Source organism: Chelonoidis abingdonii, chromosome 9, assembly GCF_003597395.2.
Source record: "Chelonoidis abingdonii isolate Lonesome George chromosome 9, CheloAbing_2.0, whole genome shotgun sequence".
Lineage (NCBI taxonomy): Eukaryota > Metazoa > Chordata > Testudines > Testudinidae > Chelonoidis > Chelonoidis abingdonii.
In genome coordinates this window covers 39,972,941-39,998,816 of record NC_133777.1, presented here as the reverse complement: position 1 = coordinate 39,998,816, position 25,876 = coordinate 39,972,941, and the positions used below count along the sequence as shown (strand labels likewise).

General features: G+C 42.3%; 1 protein-coding gene across 2 annotated transcripts in view; it reads right to left on the bottom strand.

The window, feature by feature from the left end:
- The window catches only part of KATNIP (katanin interacting protein), a 166,640-nt gene that overhangs the window by 63,906 nt on the left and 76,858 nt on the right, over positions 1-25,876 (bottom strand). For both annotated transcript variants that reach the window (XM_032794660.2, XM_032794661.2), the window contains one exon: positions 20,737-21,619. In XM_032794660.2, the coding sequence (XP_032650551.1) occupies positions 20,737-21,619 (883 nt within the window). The remainder of the gene's footprint in view (positions 1-20,736; positions 21,620-25,876) is intronic.

Sequence of the window (25,876 nt, the reverse complement as noted above, 5' to 3'; positions counted from 1 at the left end):
CATTGTGCAAATTTTAAGTGAAAGAGCTTGGTCCAAAGGCCTCTGAACTCATGGGAGGCTTTTGATTGTAGTATACAAGAGACTGCAGTGACACAGATGTGCAAGTATACTGGTGCAGCTTTGTATAAAGGTACAGATTAGGGCTGTCCATTGCAGTTAACTCACGCAATTAACTCAAAAATATTAATCATGATTAAAAAAATTAATTGCGATTAATCACACTGATAAACAATAGAATACCAATTGCAATTTATTAAATATTTTGGACGCTTTTCTACATTTTCAAATACATTGATTTCAATTACAACACAGAATACAAAGTATACAGTGCTCACTTTATATTATTTTTATTACAAATATTTGCTCTGTAAAAATGATAAAGTGTTTTTCAGTTCACTTCATAGAAGTATCATAATGCAATATCTTTTTCATAAAAATGAAACTTACAGATGTAGATTTTTTTGGTTACATAACTGCACTCAAAAAAACCAAAACAATGTAAAACTTTACAGCCTACAAGTCCACTCAGTCCTACTTCTTGTTCAGCCAATTGCTAAGACAAACAAGTCTGTTTGCATTGTCAGGAAATAATGCTGCCTGCTTCTTATTTACAATGTCACCTGAAAGTGAGAATAGTTATTTACATGGCACTTTTGTAGCCAGCATTGCAAGGAATTAACATGCCAGATAATCTAAAAATTTGTATGCCCCTTCATGCTTTGTCCACCATTCCAGAGAACATGTTTCCATGCTAATGCTCATTTAAAAAAAGTGTTAATTAAATTTATGACTGCACTCCTTGGGGGAGAATTATATGTCTCCTGCTCTGTTTTACCTGCATTCTGCCATATATTTCATATTATAGCAGTCTCGGATGATGACCCAGAACATGTTCACTTTAAGAACATTTTCACAGCAGATCTGACAAAACGCAAAGAGGGTACCAATGTGAGATTTCTAAAGATCGCTACAGCACTCGACCCAAGATTTAAGAATCTGAAGTGCCTTCCAAAATCTGAGAGGGACTAGATGTGGAGCATGCTTTCAGAAGTCTTAAAAGAGCAACACTCTGATGTGAAAACTACAGAACCCAAACCACCAAAAAAGAAAATAAACTTTTTGCTTGTGGCATCTGACTCAGATGATGAAAATGAATATGCATCGCTCCGCAGTGCTCTGGATCGTTATTGAGCAGAACCCATCATCAGCATGGACGCATGTCCTCTGGAAGGGTGGCTGAAGCATGAAGGGACACAAGAATCTTTAAAGCATTTGGCATGTAAATATCTTATGATGCCTGCTACAACTGTGCCATGCAAACACCTGCTGTCATTTTCAGGTAATATTGTAAACAAGAAGCGGGCAGCATTATCTCCTACAAATGTAAACAAACTTGTTTGTCTGAGCGATTGGCTGAACAAGAAGTAGGACTGAGTGGACATGGAGGCTCTAAAATTTTATTGTTTTATTTTTGAGTGCAGTTATTTTTTTGTACATAATTTTACATTTGTAAGTTCAACTTTCATGATAAAGAGATTGCAGTACATTATTTGTATTAGGTGAATTGAAAAATACCATTTTGTTTTTTACTGTGCAAATATTTGTAATAAAAAATAATAATATAAAGTGAGCACTGTACACTTTGTATTCTGTTTGGTAACTGAAATCAATATATTTGAAAAGGTAGAAAACATCCAAAAAATTAAATAAATGGTATTCTATTATTCTTTAACAGTGCCATTAATCACACAATTAATCGCGATTGATTTTTTTAATCACAATTATTTGCAATTAATTTTTTTAATCACTTGACGGCCCTAGTACAGATGCATAAAAGGAAGCTGCTCTTTGAAGTATTCATAAAGAAAGAATGAAATGCTAAATGTTAACCCGCATCTTCCTACCCACAGTGCTCTAGAATTTCACGCATAGATGTTGAGTATTACCTTTTATTATTTTGCATTTATAGTCACTTTTTATTGCCAGGAGTGGTCTGCATGTGCATCATATACTGAACTATGTGGATCAAAGAACTGATGTTGGATCCCATGCCTTTTTAGTTGTGGTTTGTAGAGATTTTAATTATTTCAAAACAAATTTATTTTTCTTTTCAGGAAAAATATGTACATAAAGAATCAAGGGATTTAAACAAAAGCACCGTGGTAAATGCAGACTGATAGAAGACATAATAATTTGTTATAATAGAAGATCTTATAGGGTGTAATCCCATATTGCAGGGGGGGGCCAAATTTACTGACCCTCCGAGCTGCATACGACAAGCTTCAGAAGTTCGAGAGCTGGGTCGCGCCTGCCAGGGCTTGGGTCTTCAGTCCCGCGGGAGGCTCCTGCTGGGGCTTGGCACTTCAGCCCCTATCCTGCTGAAGCCCCAAGCCACCGTAGGTGAGCCCTGCAGGCCTGAAGTCCCGAGACTCTCCTCCCCACTGGGCAGAAGCCCCAAGACACCCTCCCTCTCTGCTGCAAGGCAGAAGTCCTGAGTGCCTCCCCAAACTGTGGTAGGTGGAGAATGGGGAGGGGCGGCTCTGTAGCCTCACTTTAACAGTAAAAGAGCTACATGTGGCTTGCGAGCCACACTTGGGCCACCTCTGCCATATTGCTTGACCAATCAGAACTTCCACTGACTCTTTGACAGGCTGCTGAATCTAGACATTGGAGTTATATTTTTGTGTCAGATAGCTAAACTTTCATGCACTTGCTGTATGAATAAATTGTACTTGTGTTTTTGAGCAAACAGCTCACCAGGAGAGGTTCGGCTAATGATCCTGCCCAGACAAACCACTGACTGGGCCTCACATTGGTTATAATAATATATACATGTTTCAATGAAAGGTAATGAAAACTAATGGAGATCTAAGTAGGACAAGAAAAAGACATTCTTAAGAGGTTGGGGCTCAAACCCACTAAATTTGTAAGTGGTGTCTGTAGAAAAATGAGTTACCCTGTCAAACTACATTGGCCTGATGTTGTTACAAATATTCTTCTTGGGGGGGATGGAGGAGTTTGACACAAACAACAAGCCACAGACTCACTCACGCAGCCAGGGGAGTAGGACATAACCTTTATGTTAGGGATCTATCACTGGGGGGTTGGGAGGTGGGAACCAATGACTTTACACTATGTTGTATTTTGAAATTACAACAGTGTAATACTTTGTAAACACATTTCTAGCACAGGCAGCAATATTAATCTGGCACTTGCTTATACAGCAATTTAAATTTTATTCACTGTATTTTTTTTCCTTTCTATCTAATAATTTTTTAATTAACAAACTGAAAATGATGCTAAAAAGGAAAACACACTGAAAACTTGGGGTTAATCACTGCTGGGCATTCTAATTGTAATGAAGGAACTGACTTCTGAACATAAGGATGGCTGAAGCCTTTGGTCATAAAGAAAAGTGCACAATGGGGGGCATCTCAAAAAGTGCTGACAAGATGCTAACTCAGAGGCTGGAGCATGGATAAAGTCTGAGAAAAGGGTGAGTGTATCCTTGGTTACAGAGTCCTGGGGGGAGTTTTTTTCTGCACGTGAATGCAAGTTTAGGCCTATAGCCAATACAGTGATAGAGCACACACAATCTGATGCGAGGAAATACAATTCTCAGGCAAAGAATAATGGGGGTTGTGTGTTCTAGTGGAGCAGGAATTGGACCAGGAGTCGGAAGACCTGAGGTCTATTTCCAGGACTGCCACCAATTTCTTGTGTGACCCGGAGAAGTCACTTCCCCTCTGTTTTTCCTCCCACCCTTTGTCTGTCTTGTCTACTCAGATTGTAAGCTCTGCAAGACAGGTGCTGTCTCTCACTACGTATTTCTGCAGTGACTAGTACAATGGGATCCTAATGATGGCTGGGTCTCTAGGAACTACTGTAATACAAATAATAATATTAAAAGAGAGGAGGGTCTCCTATTATTTCCCTCCTCTTTCCTTTGTGTGTCTCATTTCTATGCACACTGTAAGTCGCTCTGGTCAGAGACCAGCTTTCTGACATACCCGTAAAGCACCAGACAAGTATAGCACTATACAATTAATAATAAATGAAACTCCCAGCCAAAAACCCCAATAAGCTGAAGTTAAGATTGTAAATATTAATAACTTCAGAGAAAAAAATAATAAAGTTTTTTATTTAAAAAAACAAAAGGAACTTGAAATCCTTGAAATTCAAAGTTAAGGTTACCCACAAAAAACCCCACAGAATAATGGATGACAAGGTTACTCTATGCTTGTGAGAACACTAGCAGGGCTAGATTTAGAGGTCAGACTCTTCCAGAAAGCACTGGTCACTGCAGCTATGTCAGTTTTTCCAACTCCAAATGTTCAAAAATCATGAGTTAGGTCCCCAAAATCAGATTTTTTTTTAAATAATAAAATATCAGGTTCTGTTTATTTGCCTTAGGTTTTTGAGTCTTTAAGGGTCATATCTGTAAGATTTTCTCTACAACTATGAAGTCTTACATTTTACAGAAAATTAAAGTTGACCTACAGAAACTCCTTGCTTAACGTTGTAGTTATGTTCTTGAAAAATGTGATTTTAAGTGAAACGATGTTAAGCGAATCCAATTTCCCCATATGATTTAATGTAAATGGGGGAGGGGGGGGTTAGGTTCCAGGGAATTTTTTTTCACCAGACAAAAGACTGTATATATATATACACACACACACAACAATTTAGTATTATACACAGCAATGATGATTGTGAAGCTTGGTTGAGGTGGTGAAGTCAGAAGGTGGGATATTTCCCAGGGAATGCCTTACTGCTAAATGATGAACTAGCAATCAGCTGAGCCCTTAAGGGTAAACACATTGTTATTAATGTAGCCTCACACTCTACAAGGCAGCACAAATGGAGGAAGGGGAGACAGCATGGCAGACAGAGGCAGACACAGACACCATGTGTGGGAGAGAGAGAGATATGTGCATTGCCCCTTTTAGTACGCTGATCCCACTCTAAGTACATTGCCTTTTTAAGAAGATCAGCAAGTTGAGACAGCAGCTGCTGCCAGCAAGCTCCCTCCATCCTGAGCCCTGTTGTGTACCCTCCTCCCCACTCTATAGAGATGGGGTAAGCGGGGGGACAGGGAGACACCTTGACATTAGCCTCCCTCTTCTCGCCCCCTGCACAGCAAGCAGGAGGCTTCCGGGAGCAGCTCCAAGGCAGAGGGCAAGAGCAGCACATGGAAGGGGGCAGAGGGACAGCTGAACTGCCGGCAATTGATAGCCTGCTGGGCGGCTGCTGCACAGGGAACTTAGGAGAGCGGGGAGCTGATGGGGGGATGCTTTTAGTCCACCCTGGTTCCAAGCCCCCACTAGTTCGCTCCAACGGGCTGGTCTTCCTGGAAGAAGAGGACAAAGCAGGCGGCTGCCAAACAACATTATAAGGGAGCATTGCGCAACTTTAAACGAGCATGTTCTCTAATTGATCAGCAATGTAACAACAAAACTACGTTAACCAGGACAACTGTAAGTGAGGAGTTACTGTACTCACATAATCCTATGAGTCTAGGAGCTGGAGCTTTGAGGAAAAAAAACAAATATAATGAAGCTCTTGACAAGATCACAAACGTTGGCAAGACTGCTGGGCACATGCTTCTTTATGGCCCTGAATATTGGTTGTAAGGTTATGTAGAGAGCCACAACACTGACTCCATCAAAGCTCCTGTCCACTTAATCAGAATCCATAACTGAGACCGTGAAGAAGTAGGGGTGAAGGTGGGAGAGTGTGCAGTTATACTGACAATCTACTCAGAGACAGACCATTATTGTTCTTTCTCTTTTAATGACCATCAGTGTAACCCTTCTGCCAGGGGTAGCTGGCAGCAATAAGGTCCAGGTTCAATATCCAGGGGTCCCTTTTAACAATACAGAACAGAACTGGCTCAAGCGTCCACCCAGTAGTCTGGGAAAACTTACCACCACCCCATGGCACCTCTAAGAGGCAATACTTCCCTATCACAAAAGAACTTTTATTTAAAGGGTAAGGAAACCAAGCATTAGTTTGGGAAAACACCACAACCACATTCAACAGCATGTGACTATGGGCAACCCTAACCCAACAGTGCTTTGGGCAGTGTCCTTTGCCCCAGCTTCCCACCTTGTGGTGGGAAAGTCAGACCAACAAATGTCTCTTGAACATATCACTCCTCTCTTCCTCCACTGCAACCCACTTACAGGTAGCTGTCCTTGGTTATCAAAGACCCAGAGTTCAGAGGTGTGTTCACAGGGTTCACCTCCCACACGTGGAGGATGTGGGGAGCATCGAGCAATGTCTCTGTGGTCACTGTGCTCCTCTGCAACTGGCACTTTGCCACTACTTCTGCCTCTGTTGCTTTCCCCTGCTACCGCTGGTCGTGTGCTGCTGCTGTTGGACGCTCATTGCCACTTCTGTGATGCCATGTTCTGAGGTTCCACTGCTTAACCCAGGTCTTCAGTTATTTCAGCTTTTAGTGATTTCTCTGGGTAACAGGGAAGCTCATTGCCAGTACAGCCTCTGCATTGTCTTTCATTTCACCATTGTACCTCCACTAGGTCTAAGACATAGACCTTCTTATCTGTGATTCAGCCCTGGTAATCACTGAACAGAAATGATGTCTCTCAGCAGAGTCGAATTAGCTCTGTCTTTAAACACTGGAGAAGGGAAGGTCAAATGGTGTCTAGGACTCTTTAGGTAGGGTCCACACGATCAGGTAGAAGCACCTACCCCCTCTCTCCACTGGGATTTGGCATTCCTACCCCCTGCTTAAGTGCCACTCAGTCCCATGTCATGGTCCATTTCGTAAGAGCGCCTACTAATCCCCCCACAGGTAGTAAGAGGTTTCTACGTACTGTCTTTATATGCCCAGGCTCCATTTAAGGTTTAATCTTGTAGACCGCAGATCTCTGAGTGTTTCCACCACCAGCCACTGGGAAGTGGCACAGAGTGCAGGAGATGCCAGCTGGACAGCTGGTCCAGAAGGACTTTGACTACCTTGGAAGGGCAGGACCTTAGTAAGCTGGCCAGAGGGCCAAGCCACAAACAGGAAGCTGCAGCTCTAGGAGTGAAAGGGACAGCAGAGTGAAACAGACGACGGGTAGAGACACCACCAGAGGAGAGCAGCAGCTGGCAAGAGCTAATCCCCAGAGCCACCAGGAAGAGGCAGCTCCTACAGTGAGTCGACCCTGTGAAACATACTGTAAGTGACGGTATCTATACAATTTCAGAGAGAATTAAAGGTGACAATTGATTAAGTCTAAATTAGGTGGACTTGTGACTTGGTTTCCCAACTTTTACCCCCAACAGCAATGAAAGATTACTTTTTATGTTATTAAATGTTATAACATAAAACACCCAGTATGGAATGTGGTCAACTTAGTATTACTGAAGGAACCACAACGTTCACATTTCCTGCCTTTTTGGTGCTTAACTTCTCAACAATGCTGCATTAACATTTTTTTCCCATTTAATTTATGCATTATCAAAACAAAGATTTACGGCTATGGTAAAATACAATATAATCCAATGATATAAGCTTTACATGACCATATTGTGAACTGGTCCAATATTTTGTTCTCAGTGTAGGGACGTCATTTATTTTGTATGGTCACAGCCCCTTGGTTAAACTATATATTCTGTCTGCTTCATTACAAGTCAATCTCAATTTCTTAAAATAATACAAAATCTGATTAAAGGATTTATATAGGATAAAATACATCCCAGCATTAAATGAATGGAATTTAGACATATAAAACAAATAAAGGTTTAGGTCTACCAAATATAGAGCCGTATTATATAGCTCAGGGATTAGCCTGAATTGGATTCTCTCCTGCAAACATGTGCCAGCCACCTTTACCACCTCACAGAAAATGTACTTGTGTCCAGACAAATAAATGTGGTCAAAGAAATGAGGAAAAATTGAAAAAGGTGTTCCTCAACCCTTTTCTGTTGATGATGATGTATGAAGGACTGAAGCTGCAGTGGCATCCATAGGCGCGGGAAGTGGGGGTGCTGCAGCCTACCTCCAGCTGTGGCCCCAGCCTCAGCCCCCTTACCTCTGTCTGTGTACCCCATCCCGGAACCACGACTCCACTCCAGGAACCTGGTCTATGGGGGTGTGGACAGGAGTAAGGGGGGACGAGGTAAAAAGTTTGGGGACCAGGGCTGCCCAGAGGATTCAGGGGGCCTGGGGCAAAGCAATTTTGGGGGCTCCTTCCATAAAAAAAATTGCAATACTATACAATCCTATATTCTTGTGGGGGGCCCTGCAGGGCCTGGGGCAAATTGCCCCACTTGCTTCCCCCCAACAGGTGGCCCTCGGAAAAATAAACCTTCTGCATCTCCGCACAACCCCAGTTTTGAGAAAACTTCTTTACAAGGTATCATTGGTTCTCAGCATCAGCTAGTGCTAAAAGGCACTAAAGCTCATTAAAAGGGTTGGACAAATATTTTCCGTCAAAACTTTTTTTGGATCGAAAACTAGGAGTTTTTAAAAAGCAGAAAAAAATCACGGACAATATCTGCTTTCCTTCAAAATTTGTTTTGTTTTTTTTTTTAATTGAAAAGCTGACATTAGTCTGCCAAAACCTGAATATGGTTTGGGGTTTCAGAAGTGTGTGACCAAATATTTGCTGTTTGCTGTGTTTGATCGCTTAAAGAAACAATAAAATAATTCTGCTTCAAAAAAATCCAAAACTTTTGAACCACCTCAGCTTGTGACCAAATGCCTGAGCCCATCCAGTCAGAGATTTTTCCAGGTTTCTGATACTCTGCTGGCTTCCTCGACTCATATCTGTCTCCATAACTTTGAGTTCATTTAGCTTAGAACATAAGAACAGTCATACTGGGTCAAACCAAAGGTCCATCCAGCTCAGTATCCTGTCTACCGACAATGGCCAATGCCAAGTGCCCCAGAGGGAGTGAACCTAACAGGTAATAATCAAGTGAGCTCTCTCCTGCCATCCATCTCCACCCTCTGACAGACAGAGGCTAGGGACACCATTCCTCTTACCAAGCTCTGCTAATATTCCATTTAATGGACTTCATATTCTCTCAAGGCATTTTATCTGCTTCCTAGACCTGGCTTCATGGGTTCATTCAGCACAACTGGAGATGGTTACTGTGGGGTTGTCTTTAGATAGCTTTGTGTACATACCCACAAACTGAACATTTGAGCTTGTCCAAATATCTATGGATGTAGCCTATTGTTGTGAAAACTTGAAATGCTCAAATATGCATGTGTGTAATGGACACGAGGGTGCTAAATATTTACAATTAACCTCAGAGTTCTCAACTGGGGGTCATGTGACCTCGCAGGGGGTCATGAGGTTATTACTGGGGGTCAGCCGTCCAACTCTCAAACCGCCGCGTTGCTTCCAGCATTTATAATAGTTGTTAAATTATATAAAAAGTGTTTTCCAATTTATAAGGGGGGGGGTGTTTTGGTCAACTCAGGAGGTTTGCTATGTGAAAGGTGATCACCAGTATCTAAAAGTTGAGTAACTACTGAATTTAAACCCTTCTGAAGCCCTCAGGGAATGCATGGGGAGTGGGGTCCTCCCGTTGCGTAGGGTTGGGGAAGGAGGTAGGCTGGTGTCGTATATGTACTCTTCTCAATGTGAATCCCTTCCCCAGTGGCTAGTTTAATATGAAGCTTCCTTCCCCTGACATGTAATTCTCCCCTATGGCTACTGAAATTAAATATAGAGCTATAATTTGGCATTTGATATAGTGAAAGGGATGGTAGCCCTAGGATTGGAAAAGCTAACAGTTTGGCTCTTCTGCAAGCCTCAAAACTGCGTGAATTGAGCTTTAGTCGGTAGGAAGGCTGTGCCTCTCGAATACGGCCTGGGCTTGCTGCTCTAATTCGATCCCCCACCCACTTCTGTCCCTCTCCGATACTGCCTGCCCCCCATCAGAATCCCTTGACCCATCCTGCTCCTTTGTCCCTTCTACTTGTCCCCACGAGACCCGCCTTGCCAACCCACCACCCACTGGGACCCACACCGTTTCCTATCCCCTGACTTGCCTCCAACCCCATCCACTGATCCTGAACAAACTTTCCAGATGCCACACAATACAACCCCCCATGTCCTGTCCTCTTGACCGCCTCTCCAAACCTCTGCCCCCTCGGACTCCCTGCCCGCTCTTAATCCAACCCCCCCCCCCGGCCCTGCTCCTCTTACCCCCGCCTCCGCCCCCTCTCGAGCCTCAGTGCATCCAGGAGCGTCCGTGAACAGCGTGAGCAGCCCCAATGCCTCCGGCTGGGGCCCCGAGCTCTCTGTCCTCACTCAGAGCGTGCACTGTACCCACTGTTCAGGGGACGTTCCTGGGGTGCCCTGAGGCTCCGGGAGAGGGAGGAGGCAGGGTTGGGCCTATGGAGGCGAGCCTCGGCTGTTCTCTGTGGGGGGCCCACTGCTTGAGTGCCTGGGGCTTTGGGGCAAAATGCCCCACTTGCCCCCCACCTGCCGGCAGCCTTGTTTCGGAAACCACTGCTTTTACGTATTCATGTAGCTGTTCATGACTATTAAAAAGGTTCCATGCGGCCACTATTGGCAATATTGTTGACTCCTGAAGTTGTTCTAGTTTGGCCATGTATATGCAGATGGGGCATTGCTGGCATTATGATGGCATATATTACATTGGTGGAGTCATGCAGATGATAACCGGTGATTGAGTGTGCTTGATTCTGGTTAGGATCCTGTGATGGTGTCGCTTGGTGATATGGATAATTGTGGGCAAGAGTTGGCATCTGAGGGCTTTGTTGCATGGATTGGTTCCTGAGTTAGAGTTATCTATGGTGGCAGTGTCGCTAGTTACTGTGAGAATATGCTTTAGGCTGTGCAAGGTGGTCCTGTGGCGAGTGACTTGCCTACGCACCCAAGGTCTGTTGAAAGTTGAAAGGGAGTCATTTGATCCAGTATGACTCGGCCAAAACTGGACTAGTTCCCTACGGAAGAAGGATAAATGTGGACTACATTTCAGATATTAGGAATTGGCAATATAACATAAAACCTGTAGTTTAGAACAGCTTCAACCTCCCTGACACACAATAGCAGATTAAAAGGTAAGGCCATCCAGTCAGCTAAAAGAAACTTCCGGACCAGACTCCAACGTAGAAACTGCCTGAGTTCTCCTTCAGTTCCTCTGCAAAGATTTTGACACCATCAGCTCAGCGATTAATTAATTCCAAGGGCACCATTTACTAACACACATGAACAATACAACATATTCTCACATTAGTAAGTTCAATTAAGTTGTTGTTATGCACTGAAAATTGATTCTGAAGTACAGCTTTTAAAAGAACAGGTGAGAAGCAGTTTCCCCAAATTATTGTGGATCTGTGCTGACTGAGAGGAGGGCAAATTGACTACTTACAACTGGACTATTGCCTTAAATGATATAGGAGAGCTGGTTGAGCATATGTGTAACTACTTGGTGTCCTGTGCAATTACCTGATTTCTACACAGGTTTTTCTGGCATGATTTTGAAAACTGGTTTTTGAAAATCTGGTCAATATTTTTGCCTATAGCAAAATATTACTCTGGTAAGGTAAGCCATATGGGACAGTGGTCTAATGGACAATGGGAACTCCTGAAATCAATTCTTTGTTCTGTACTATGTGGCACAGACCACAGTTAATCACCATGTGTCAGTTTCCTCACTTGGAAAATGAGGATAATTCAGAGGAAAAAACAATCGTAATTTTATTTTAAACTAAGTTCACTACCTAACTTTGGAGTTAATAACCTGTTTATACCAAATAACATTATAGGATAAAAAAGCAAAGCATTTAAATTATGCAAATAAACAGGTAAGGGAAAAGGGATAAAAAAAACATAGTCCGCATAATCTCTTAAATAAGTGTACACTAAGAACAGCAGTAATGATTACCTGATTCAGAAAAGTCATAGGAGGATAATGTTAATTAATACTTGTTTAGCACTTTGAAACAGTCCACTGAAGTCTACAGAAAACTCTCACTGACTTCAATGGGCTTTGGATCAGTCCCTTTTTTATTTTATTTTTTTAGTTTCTTGTTTGTTTTCTTGTTTGTTTGTTTGTTTTTCACAATCTGAAATAAAAGCCATCTAGACTTAAAAAAAATATGAATTTTCTTTCTTAAATGGGAAAACATAATGTTTTCCATTAACATAGTTTACACCAGAGATTTTGGAACATAAGAACATAAGAACGGCCATACTGGGTCAGACGAAAGGCACATCTATCATGTCTACTCAAGTTGTGGGTGTACCATGGATTTATATAGAGGCAATATGATATTTTCTGTCTTATTAGCTATCCCTTTCTTAACGATTCCCAACATTCTATTCGCTTTTTTGATTGCTGCTGCACATTGAGAGGATATTTTCAAAGAACTATCCACGATGACTCCAAGATCTCTTTCTTGAGTGGTAACAGCTAGTTTAGACCCCATCATTTTATATGTATAGTTGGGATTATGTTTTCTAATGTGCATTACTTTGCATTTAGCAACATTGAATTTCATCTGCCGTTTTGTTGCATTTCAAGAGAAAAAGAGTTCTCAAAATTTGTCAGAGTGCTGTTGCCAATACCATGAGATGTAGTGATTGAGGGTCTGGATGGTGCACTCCTCCCATTTTTATGATAGGAGATATTGCAATACAGGTAAGTGTTTGAATTTCCTTTTGTAGAGAAGAAACTAGTTCATGTACCATTACTGTCTTGCCTATGCCGGAGCAACGAGTATCATTTTGGCTGAGTCCTGTCTGATCTTTTTTACTACCTTAAACAATAATGGAAAAGGCAGGAAAGCATACATCAGATCTATCCCCCAACTGATGAGAAACATATCCATCAATGACTGAGTGTCTATCTCTTCTTTCAAACAAAAGTGAGGGCATTTGGTATTGAGGCTGATGGCAGAGATCTATATTTGGAAATCCCCAAAGATTGATAATGTCTTGAATCACTGATTCCTCTAGAGACTATTTGTGAACCTGAGAAGAGTCTCTGCTTAGTTGGTTTGCCAGTTTATTGTTAGATCCTGCTACATGCATCACAGTTGGATAAATTTCATGACATATACACTAGTTCCATAGTTTTATTGCTTCTTGGCAAAGTTGTGATGGATGGGCACCTCCTTGTTTGTTTACAGAATATACTGTTGACGCATTGCTGATGGCAACTTGCAACGCAGAGCCTTGAATCTGAGGGAGTAAGGATTTGAGTGCTAAATGGATTGCCTTTAATTCCAAAACACTGATGTCAATTTACGATTTTTGCAGATTCCAGAGACCCACTGTTAATAATTTGTTGAAATGTGCCCCCAACCCATCTTGGAAGCATCCATTGTAATTATTACTGAAGGAGGCGGGGGGTTGAACATCATTCCCTTCAGTACATTCCTGGGCTTCATCCACCATAGAAAAGTATTCCAAGCTTTCCTTGGATTGTAAGCATCATGTACATGCTGTGCACTGTGAGAATGAAATTTCTTGAAACCCAGAGGTTTCATTCTGAATCTTGTGTAAGGTGTAACATGTTGTTAAAGTCACATGACCCAGAAAGATGAGGAAGAACAGTACTTCCTGCAGTGATTTCTGGAGAAAGCTGGATTTCAGTTTTTGGAATTTTTTCTCTGGGAGGAATGCTATCATTACTGTGGAGTTGACAACTACTGTTATGAAAAGAATTATTTACATTGGGTGCAATATGATTTTTTCTTGTTTGTCGGAAAACATAACTTTTGGAATAGAGAATACGTGAAGAGAATGACTTTGTTCAACTCGACTTTAGAATGAGCTTTCAGAAGCCAGTCACTGAAATATGAGAACACAAAAATGCATTGTCTGTTCAGGAAGGCTGCTATTACAGAAAGGTATTTTGCAAAACCCCAAGGTAGAGTAGAAAGGCCAAATTGGAAAATCTTGTATTGGAAATGGACCTGTCCCAGGGTTAAATGAAGGTAGTTTCTGTGAGATGGTTGAATGGAAATGTGGATGTAAGTATCTTTTAAATAGAGAGCAGCAAGCTAATCTAGAGCAGAAAGAGAGAGGATAACTGATCTAAGAGTCAGCATCCTGAAGTGAAAATTCCTAATGTATTTGTTTAATTTTCTCAGATCTGGGATTGATCAGAAACCTCCATCCTTCTTAAGAACCAGAATAAAACCCCTGATTCCTGAGATCCTCCAGGACTTCCTCTATTGTTCTCTGTAGTAGCAGAGAATGGATTTCTGCCCTGAGAATTCTCTTGTGAGAGGTGTCCCTGAAAAGGGAAGGAAAGGGAGAGTGGAATAGTCTTGAACTGTATGGTGTAACCCTCCTTTCCAAAATCCATCTGTCCACAGGATGTTTTGCCATATATTGTAAAAATCAGACAGACAGTCTCCACAGGGTAGACAATGAGCATCTAGATTCGTGTGCAGCTCTTGGTTTTAATATCAAACCTGAGGTCTAATATTTGGCAAAAAGAAGTCATAGAAAAGCACTTCAGTCTCATCTTGAGTTTGGAGAATCTTTTCTTAAATTGAGACTGAGAAGGAGGAGGATGCTGTTGTTGCTGTTTTTGATAAAGATGTTTTCTTTGAGAGTAATAAAAAGACTGTGAAAATGTTATATTGTCTCTGGTATCTGAATGAGGATGGAGTTCTCTGTCTGAAAGACCGAAATGGTTCTAGACATCTTGCCATAGATCTAGTTTCTTTAATCTTTTCCAACACCTAATCTGTTTTAGAACCGAACAGACTGTCTCTCTCAAACAGAAGTTCCTTAATCTTTGACTTTGTCTCAGGGGAAAGAGAAGAGGATCATAAAAGGAAGTTACCTTGTGCAGTAATGATAGTTCTTTGAGATGTGTGCCCCATGGGTGTACCATTGCAGTGTGTCTGCACCCCTGTGTGTTGGAAGCACAGTTTCCAGTAATCACATAGTGTTCTGCGAAAGAATGAGCAGATGCCTAAATTGCTGCCCTACAGATTTATAAGATTGGAACATTCTTGAGGAAGGTGACAGAGGTGGAAACCACTTCATTGAGTATATGCAGATTCCAGATGGAGGTAACACATTGAGAGCATGATAGCAGTGGCTAGAACAATTTGAGAACCATTTGGAAAGTCTTTGGGCTGATATTGCAATGCCTTTTGACCTTTCCTCAATGGAGAGGAAAAGCTTAGGAGATTTCCTAAAGGCTTTCATCCCGTTCAGATGAAAGGCTAAGGGCTTGTCTTCACTACTGGGGTAAGTCGACCTATGTTATGTTACCCTAGCTACATGAATAACGTAGCTAGAATTGACATAGCTTAGATTAACTTCCCCCGGTGTTTTCACTGCACTGCGTTGACGGAGATGCTCTCCCATCAACTTACCTTAATCTTCTTGGGGAGCTGGAGTACGAGGGTCAACTGGAGAGCGCTCTGTGGTCGATTTGGCGAGTCTTCACTAGACCCGCTAAATCAACCCCTGCTGCATCAGTTGAAGCAGTGTAGATCTCCCCATAGTGAAGACCAGCCCTAAGACTCTCCTAACATCTAGCATACGCAGTATAGCCTCCCTATTATCACAGTGAGATAGGAGAAAAGGTTGGTAGGTGAATCAGGTGCTTTATGTGAAAAGATGAGGTCATCTTAGGATTGAACTTTGAACGTGGCCTAGGAATAACCTTGTCTTTAAAGAATACTGTGGAGGGGGGAGGGAGCCATTAGTGCTGCTATCTCTCCTATTCTCCTAGCCGAGGTGATGGCTGCCAAAAATGCCATCTTCATTGACAGGTATGAAAGTGAACAAGAGGCCATAGGTTCAATGGATGGTCTAGTCAGGCTCTTTAAAATTAAATTTAGGTCTCACGTTGGAGTGGGATATCTGGGTTGGGGACAGGCATTGCCCGCGAGGAATCTCTTTGTACTTGGGTGGGTGAAAACTGAATATCCTTCTGTTTGCTGATGGAAAGCCGTTATGGTTGCAATGTGTACTCAGAGTGCACTGAGGGATAGCTCTGACCTCTTGAGATCCTGTATGTAGTGCAATACCATGGGGAGAGTGGAAGATGCTGGGGTAATTTGTCTGGAATTGCACCAAACCTGAAACACAGTCCACTTCTGCAGGTAAATGTGTCAGGTAGCCGAATTTCTACTGTGTAGTAGCACTTCCTGCACCTCCTTGGAACTACGAAGGAATCAAGTTTTGAGACAGAGGATCTGCAGGTTGGGATAGAGATTTTGTCCTTTGTTCTGCAAAAAGAGGTAAAGGGGTGGGTTGAAAAGGGACTGGGGAACATATTGCCAGCTGTGTCACACATGGGTAATCTGTCTGTCTTGGCCTGCTGGGAGCAATCAGAATGATGCTTGCTTTTTCTCTTTTTATTTTTATCAGGACCTTGAACAGCAGAGGGAATGGGAGAAGGACTCTTGTCCCATGGAAGAAGGAGAGCATCCCCTAATGAGTGTTTCCCAAGGCTGGCTCTGGAGCAATAGAGTGGACATTTCCAGGTAAGTAGCAAACAAGTCTATCGTCGGGGTCCCCATTGATAGAATATCTGTTGGGTTCATTTCCCACTCATAGTCATGTGAGAACTTGCAGTTGAGACTGTTTGCTGTTGTGTTCTGCATTCTCAGTAGATAAGCCACTGATATTAAAACATTGTAGCGATTGAACCAGTTCCATAGCTTTAGCGCTTCTGCGCATAGGGAGGATGGTCTTGCACTCTCTTCACGATTTATGTAATACATGCACGCTATGTTGTCTGTCATAATTTTTGTGTGCTTATTTCTGATCAGTGGAAGAAAGTGAGCACAAGTATTTCTGACCACTCTGAGTTCGAGGAGGTTGATGTGGAGAGTTATCTCCATGGGCAACCACTTGTCCTGACTCTTGAAGTTGTTGAGATGTGCTCCCCAGCCAATTAGGGATACAATGTTGGGGGAGATGTGTGAACAGGACCTCCATACAGACTTTTGTTGGGTCTTTCCACCAATCCAGGGAGTGTTTGACCCTGGAAGGCATTTGTCTAACCTGTCTTTGGTCTGTATACAGATCTGAACCATGCCTTAAGAAACCTCATGTATAGTCTGGCATGAGATATTATAAATGTGCTTGCCACCATACATCCAGAAGCTGGAGGCAATGTCTGGCTGGCGTTTGTGGGCTGGCTTGAATTGTCTAAATGAGTGTGGGCAGGCTGTGAAATCTGTGTTGCAGAAGGAGTGCTTTTGCTTGCAATGAGTCGAGATTGGCCCCTATAAACTCCAAATATGGTACTAGAGTTAAGGTTGATTTTTGGACATTAATTTGTAGACCCAGCTTCATGAATATGTCCATTGTTCCGTGGGTGACTCGTAGGGCATCTTTGAAGGAGTGGGGTCTGAGGAGACAGTCATCTAAGTATGTGTAAATCATAATCCCCAGGGTGTGTAGATAAGTCAATACTATGAAAAGGACCTTGGAGAACATTCTGGGAGCCGAAGAGAGGCCAAAAGGAAGTATTCTGTACTGGTAATAATCCTGACAGAGGGTAAACCAAAGGAATTATCTTTGGGACGGTAAAATGGATATGTGGAAATATGCATCCTGGAGGTCAAGGGCTGAGAACCATCTCCCTGATCCAGAGATGGAATAATCACCGCTATTGTGACCATCCTGATTTTTCTGCCTTCATGTACTTCTTCAGTGCTCTGAGGTCCAGTATGGGTCTTCAGCCTCCTTTTTTCTTGGGGATCAGGAAATATCGGGAATAAAAACTTTTTGCCTCTGAGATGTACCGGAACAGGTTCTATGGCTTCCAGGCATAGGAGGTGATCTATTTCCTGTCTTGACAATCTCTCGTAAGAAAGGTCCCTGAAGAGGGGATGGGGAGGGAGGTGAAATGAATAAAGTATCCATTGCAGAAAATCTCCAAACCACATTTGTCGGTATATATGTGTTCCCAATTTTGAAGAAACAGAGCAAGACAGCATCCGAAGGTATGCAGAAGGTCTGAAAGTTGCAGCTAATGCTGTAGGGAGTGGTCTCTCAAAGCCTTGACCAAGACATCAAAACTGGTTTTTCGAGGTGGAAGGTTTTGATGTTGAAGATTGAGGGGCTGAGGGTTTACACCTATGAAATGTAGACTTCTTTTGCTATGGCTCATAATAGCGCTGTGGAGGGGACTGTGGCTGACGTCATGTGTGGGAATACTGAGGACTAAATTTCCTTTTCTGATCCAGTGTGTAGATTCCCAATGACCATAGTGTGTCTCTACAATTTTGAGAATGTGGAGCAATGCCTCAGTCTTAAATGTAAACAATTTTGTGCATTCGAAAGAGATCTTCGACCATCATCTAAATCTTCTTTGGGAGCCCCAAAAGGTAGAACCATGATGTGTCCATCACATCACGACCACTGTTGATACTGAGCGGGCCATTGTATCCACAGCACCTAGTGAAGTCTGGAGTGCTGTTCTCGCCACTAGCTGCCCCTCATATACAATGGCCTGAAACTGTTCTCGTTGTGATTCTGGCAGGTGGTCAATAAAAGCATTAAGTTTGGCGTAGTTCTTGTGGTTGCATTTCGCTGTTAAGCCTGGTAATTTGCAATTCTGAACTGCAAGGTCAATGAAGAGTAGGTCTTCCTTCCAAACAAGTCAAACTTTTTCCAGTCCCTATCATAAGAGGTAGATTTCACGTGATGTTGGCGGCCACGGGAGTTCATTGCATCCCTCCACCAGGTGTAGTTTCAACTTTAGTTCCTGGCTTTTTTGGCATCTGGCTTTTAACTGCTAGCAAAAATGTGGAATGTGGGCCTCTCCAAGGCATCGCACACAGAGGGAATGTCTGTCTGTAACCACTATGGCTTCCCTGCCAGAGAGGTGCCTCTTAAACCCAGGGGAACCAGGCATGCCCCTTACTGGGGGCAATCCCTTGGGGGTGGGGGGCGGGGGGAAGAGAAGGAGATAAAATAAAAACTAGGGGGTTGATTTATTTTTAAACAAGGAAGGAAAAACTAACAGAAACCCCACAACACTAAGAAGAAAAGAGCAAATGAAAACACTAAGGGAACATTTCTAAAGAGCTAAAGTATCTGTGGCCTGGTCTACACTGGCTGGGGGAGGGGAGAGAATTGATTTTAAAGATATGCAACTTCAGCTATGAGAATAGCGTAGCTGAAGTCAACGTATTTTAGATCGACTTAGAATCACTTACTTCGTGTCCTCACGGCGTGGGAACGACAGCCACCGCTCCCCCCATCGACTTTGCTTCTTCCTCTCACTGAGCTGGAGTTCAGCAGTTGACGGAAGAGTGATCGGGGATCGATTTATTGCGTCTACACTACACACGATAAATCGATCCCCAATAGATCGATAGCTACCTGCCTATCCGGCAGGTAGTGTAGACGTACCCTGTGAATGGATTGCTAATTGGCGGTTGAGAAGGAAATGAGGGTGGTTCCCCCTCACAACACTAATTAGCCTTGGGGAACAGACAACACAAGGAAGGGAAAGAGCATGTACAGGCCCAACAGACTCTGCTACCAAAGATCTCTGATCAGACGTGCAGTGACACAGACACACCTACAGGGGAGCACCCATAGGGACACATCTCAAAGAAGAACCAAACATGTCTGCGACGAGTTACAGAGAAGGCAACCAATCTAGGAGCAGCATCCAAAACGTCAAATGAAGCTCTAAGGGTGTCTGTCCATATTTTGACTATCCCTGATGAGGGCATTGGCTAACATACTATGCTCTTATGGAAGATTATTTGCAAAAAGTGAATTTTTGTCCCAGATATGAAATGTGTATGTGGCCATCATTGCTTCATCATTTACAATTCTCATATTTAAGGAAGATGAAGAAAACAGCTTCCTTCCCAAAGGATCTAATCTTTTCCCCTCTCTGTCATTAGGAGCTTAGTGTAAATACCCAGATCTTGACCTCTATACTGTTGCTGCCAGTCCTAGGGAGTTAGGAGGAAGATGCACATGAAAGCATGAAAACCCCTCATAAAGGATTTGGTACAGCTTGTCCACTTTCTTGGAAATAGGTTGGTAAGCTGGCTTGGGAGTCTGAAAGGCCCAGAGTCCATGGCTAGGGCATCTGTATAGCCACGCGACCTTGAAGCCACAAATCCTGGGAGCCTATCTCAGGACTTCCAGACTTCTGCCTATGTGGCCTGGAGCCTGGAAACCCTGAAAGCACTGGCTCAGGTTGGAGTTCTGAGGGGTTAAAGGCTTCCTGCTCGAGAACTAGAAGCTGAGCCTTGGATACAGCCAGGATTCCCAGGCTCCATGAAAGGGAATCTGGAAGCGCTCACGTGATGGGGCTTGATCTGGAGCCACATACCATGGAAACACAGGCTCACTAGCACCCCAACCAGGTGAACTGGCAGGAAACCAGTCATGTTTCTGACAGAACCTGCCTGAGAATCAATGAAAATTCATCAAATCTAAACCATTTTTACAAAACTTTTCAGGTTAATAAATACGCAGTATCTGATTAAACTCTTTCATCAGAATTTCCAGCTAGTCCTATTGCAAAGATAACCTTCCAACATAATTAACCATGGAATCCACTTCTCCTCTGAACATGACTGACACTGAACGCAAGCTGTTCAGGACAGAGGATCTCTAGCAATATATGTTTGCACTATGCTCAGTGCAGTGGTGTCTCTGTACTGCTCGAGGACAACAAAAACTAAATATTGCATTAGCGTAACTAAAACCTGTCTCATATAATCCTGATAATGGAGAATATGTAAGCAATGCTTGAGTTAAGGATGCTATCTTCAGCTCTTACCTGTGTGTGTCAGACCTTCATCTCCATGACTTGTACATAAAACCTCCTTTCTTACACTTCTCCCGCTTCTCCTCCCACTAGCAGGACATTCAGGGGTGCAGTAATATTTGTTTGGAAGCTGGTCTAAAATGTCCAAGTCAATAGAACAGCCTTTACTGGTTACCATTTGTGTCTTCTCATCTCCATTTGCATTTCTACTGTTGGATCTCCCCAGTTCACTTCTGTGACATTTGATAGTCTCATCAATAAATCCTGGACAGCCCCTCATGGTGCCATCAGACTGCTCTTGAATTCTCACATTTAAAGGGTGCTCTGTATCCAGCCAGGAGGGTTTCTGTTTATGGCACTTCTCTGTCACTCGGGAAGAGGACTGTAACCAAGATGGAGTTACACCTGAAGATTCAGATAATTTTCTTCCAGTTAGTTTTTCCATTTGCTCACTCATAGTAAGCTCGTCATCAGACTGAACATACTCCATAACTGCTGATTCTGACCTATCATTCTTGAGAGCCTTCGCAGACACAGGAGCTGATAACACCTTCAGATCTTCTTCTAATTTAGTCAATTTCTCTTTCCTAAAGTTGATGGAATTCTTCATTTCCTCAGGGAGATTTTCTTCTAAGGAATATTTCCAGTATAATGAAGCCCTGTCTGGCTGTGGGTATTTTAAAAACAGGTCCTCCTTATTGCCTGTGCTATTAGTTCCATTTGATTTTTTATTTCCTTGTGTAGAATGTGCAGCAATCTCTTGTCTATTGTCTTTAAGGTCAATTGTAGTGCTGAAATCAGTGGTTAGATCTCCACAGCCTTTTTCTAACTGACCATCGAATACAAGGTTCTCATCAATATATAGTTTCACATTCTTTGCACACACGTCAAGGTCCTAAAGGAAATGAAACAGAAGCATGAAGATTTGCATTTACTGCCCCATGTACCAGATATAATAGAATTGATATACTGACTCCAGAGTGAATAGGGAACATATTAATATAATATGATATTAACCCACATAAAGATACAAAACGTTTTTAAATGTAGGTTCCAAGCAATCAGACTTTCATGGGGATCACTGTGGTGGTCCAGGGGAACAGAATTTCCGCCTGCAGATTATGGGTCATCAGTATAGCAACTCCACAGATGCTAAAATAACCCATGAGCTGCTGCCCAGTAAACTTATAAATGAGAAGTTTGGGCTAGTATATATGTGTAGTGGTGGACCCACTAGTCCAACTATCACCCCAACCCTCTCTGCATTGTTACAGGCAGAACTACCACAGAGTGGTACTCTGTCATGTTTAAGTGAAACCACAACACTTCCACTAAGGTCAGCATCTTCCAAGCCCCTCAGAAGGGGAGAAAGAAGACCTGGCTTTAGAGATTACAGGGTTGTTTTATTATATGACTGTGAAAGATAAAGACTCTTGGAAAAAATATGACTGTCCTAAATTTCCTGTAAGAAGAAGCCAGTAAACTAAGGTTCCAAAATAGCTGTTGCTATTGTTTCAAATATAGTCAGAAGTTAAATTTTCTCTTTTATCACTGGTGTGGTTAGATGTTCTCCCTGTGTGCTGTCCTAGCAGACTTTGAGCGAACCATCCAATGATCACAAGATTGATTTAAGGTACGAAGGCACCCAGCCAGGTTTATTGTCGAAGAAGCATGGTCCTACCTCCCCGGATCAACGTCTACAATTACATTAGCACATGTATGTCCATGACAATGGACACAGCTCAGTCAGTGGTGGGATTTTCCACTGCCCACCTAGGCTAGCCAAAGACACTCCCTCTGAGATACCTCTTTATACACCAATACAAACAAGTTACATATTGCTGTTGACGTATCTGGGCACCACCCATTGCCTTGTACCTGTTGGTTCAATCAAAACATCTCTATCCATCATGCTGTCATCCTGACCTAATCTTTAGGATGTGTCAGTGTGTTCCTGTTATTTTGGGGGAATGTGCTGGTATCAGGGTGTTCTGGTACCATCCTTCTGGAATGTGTTTGCATGTATATTCTTGCACCTAACACTACTTAGGAATGTGTGTTTCTGCAATATCAGACCTGTTATTGCCAGAGTCCGTGAGCAGGGTCTGCCTCTAGATCATAGCCTGACTTTGCTTGGTATTAGAAAAGCTTTGACCACTTCTTTAGTACAGGCCTCAAGCCTCATACTAGGCTTCTGATACAAGGTCTTATGTTTCAGGACCTCTTCCTACGACAACAGGTACCCCAGAAAGGTATCTGGCAGTTGTGCAGGGATCCAGAATAAGAGTTAGAAAATGGAACAAGTTTACTGATCAAGACTAGTTTTACTATTGTAAGCATGGCATGTATCTTCATGATATCTGAATACCTTTTAAGGCTTAAGTTGAGGCATTCAAGATTTCAGTAAGAGAGCCCAAAAGTCTTGCTGTTTTCCCTCTTGCCTGAAGCTTTACCAGTCAGCTAGGAAACCAAAATTTGGAAAAGCCTCAGCAAAGAGGGCAAGTTTGATCTTAATTGTATTTCTGCTGGATGTGAGTTCCAGGGGCATTATCTGCTACCAAGAAAACTACCACCAGCATCTCCAACCTTCACCATGCGCTTGTGACACAAGCTACACAGTAGGCTGGGACACTGAGGCATCCTTTATGGTGACTTGGGCTTACACCATTTAGGGAGGCTGATCTGATCCATCTGATGGATGGCAGACTTTATACAGATGAAATTTACTCCTAGGGGAATTCTGTGCCACTGCACAAGCACAGAATTAATGTACCCTGCAGATTTTACTCTATCCCTGCAGAATAATTGATTCATGCACCCCTTCTGGGTAGTGTTCCCAATGGTTTAGGCATCAGGAGCAGCCAAAGGAGAAGTAAATCACCGCCTTGGGGTGTGAGCCTGGGAGTTGCATGTAAGACTCGGTCCCTCACATTTGCTATCTCAGTGTGCCCAGAGCCAGGGCATATTTAAGTGCCGTTCCAGATCATAGCCTAACTTCACTCCTAAGAATGTGCTGCCCACAGCAAAGAAAAACCTGCAGCTGACCTGTGCTCACGGGGCTTGGGCTGCAGGGGCTGTTTCATTGCTATGTAGACTACTAGACTAGAGCTTGAACCCAGGCTCTAGGACCCTGCAGGGGAGTCCACCCACTTCACAGGAGGGGTGTGTGTAGGCAGTGCAGGAGGATGGGGTGGGGAAATGATGTGTACATACATGCAGGGGTGTGCAGGAGAGAGGGAAAACAGGTCTGTGCACACAGGGGAATGTAGAGAATGCAAGAAGGGGAAACTTGGTGGGATGCACCAGGGAATACAGAGAGGTGCAAGAAGCAGGCGGCATTTGAAGGACGGAGTGGAGGATGGAAAAAACTTGGGTGTACACTATGGCTGTTTTAAGCTGCTCTAGCAAAACAAAGCAGTTGTAAACCCAATTTAACCGACCAGTATGTTCTGACTTCTTGTGCTGCTTCAGAGTGGCAGGAAGCAGCCAGCGCACATTGGTGCAACTGATCATCAAAGGCAACATTTAAAAAAAATGATATATGGTTGCTACTTCAAATCACTAGCAATATCACATGGTAACATTATACTTGGGTTTTTTGTTCATTTATGGAATTTTTAAATAAAAAAACAAGGAAATTCCCACATTAATTTTATCTTGTACCAAAACACTCACCACACCTGTATGGTTATTGCATGTATCCCTTTAGGACAGAGTAAGGTGATTTGGGTGCCCTGGCAGCATTTTTCCATATATTAACATGTTTGGATTGACTGAAGTTTAATTTTAGTTCTGAATTTCCTGGATTTATTATATTTGGTTTGGGAATAATTGTGACATCTCTACTATATTTTACCCTATATACTGATTTATATTGTTAACCTTAACTTCATCAAAAAGGAATTAACTCAGGTAAGTCCTATGTCCTATTATACAGGAGGTCAGACTAGATTATCACAATGGTTTCTATACTCTGTGAATCTTAGAACCAGAAAACGGAATTTTTCGTTCAAAAATGTTTTGACAATTTCAAGACTTTTTCATCAACATTTTTTGAGTTGGGAGATTCATCAGAAGTGACCCTGTTTCACAGAGGTTGTTTCGACGAAATAATATTTTTTGATGACCTTAACCTTTTTTGGTGCCTATAACCACCCTAGAGTGTTAACTCCTTGCGTAAGATATGCACACAACCCTAATGGCTGTTGTTTTTCCACAGGTACCAAGAGGTCTGATTCCAAGACATATGCTCTAAAAAGTGTGGATCTACAGAGATCATTCTCAAAAAGAGGCAATGAATTTCATTGTGAGCCTTTTTATGAACAGTGAATTTCACAGATTAAAAACATTTCTTAGTGAATTAACACTTTAAAATACTAAATTTAGCAATCCCATTAATTCTGTGTGTCCCCAAAGTAAATAAAGGCAATAGTAATAAAGGCAATTTCCTTAAAGTTTATAGGTTTAGTCATTATTATATCTGCCTTTATAATTAATCCAGTAAATGCAGGTCTAGATCCAAAACCCAGCGAAATCAATGAACAGACTACTATTCACTTAATAGACTCTAGATCAGTCCCTTAATCAGCCAGTTGTGCGATTTGGTGTGTGATTTCTCTCAAATTAGTAAACTTGCCTATGTTGGTGACTATCTAAGATATCACCTTGATCACATTTACATTAAAATTAATACATGCAGCAGTCGGCTTCAGAAGTGCCCTTAAATTCTAATCAATAATGACAGTGAGACTGTACTTTTATTTGAAATGTCCCATAAATTAATACGCGTTTTCACTTAAATCAGTTAAATGTTCTGTAGGAATTGTGTGTGGGGTTCTAATAGTTTTCTTTCCACCACTTCTTTTGACCTTCAGTCGCCTGTTTTAAAATCCTAGATCCCTAAACAGTCTCAACAATTCCAGTTTCTGTTCAAGTACTTGTTCAAACTGAGTTGAGCTTTGCATGGTATTGCAAAAATATTCGGGATTCACTTGGGATACATTTAGACGCTTCTCCCCACTCATGGCTTTTTTGAGGGGTAGAAAGAAGGGGAAGCAGGTGGTAATACTCAGGATCTTAAAAAAATCATAGTTTTGGTCAGGATTTATTTTAGCAGGGAAGGGAGTGATCAGAGGGCTGTTATAAGTTAAAT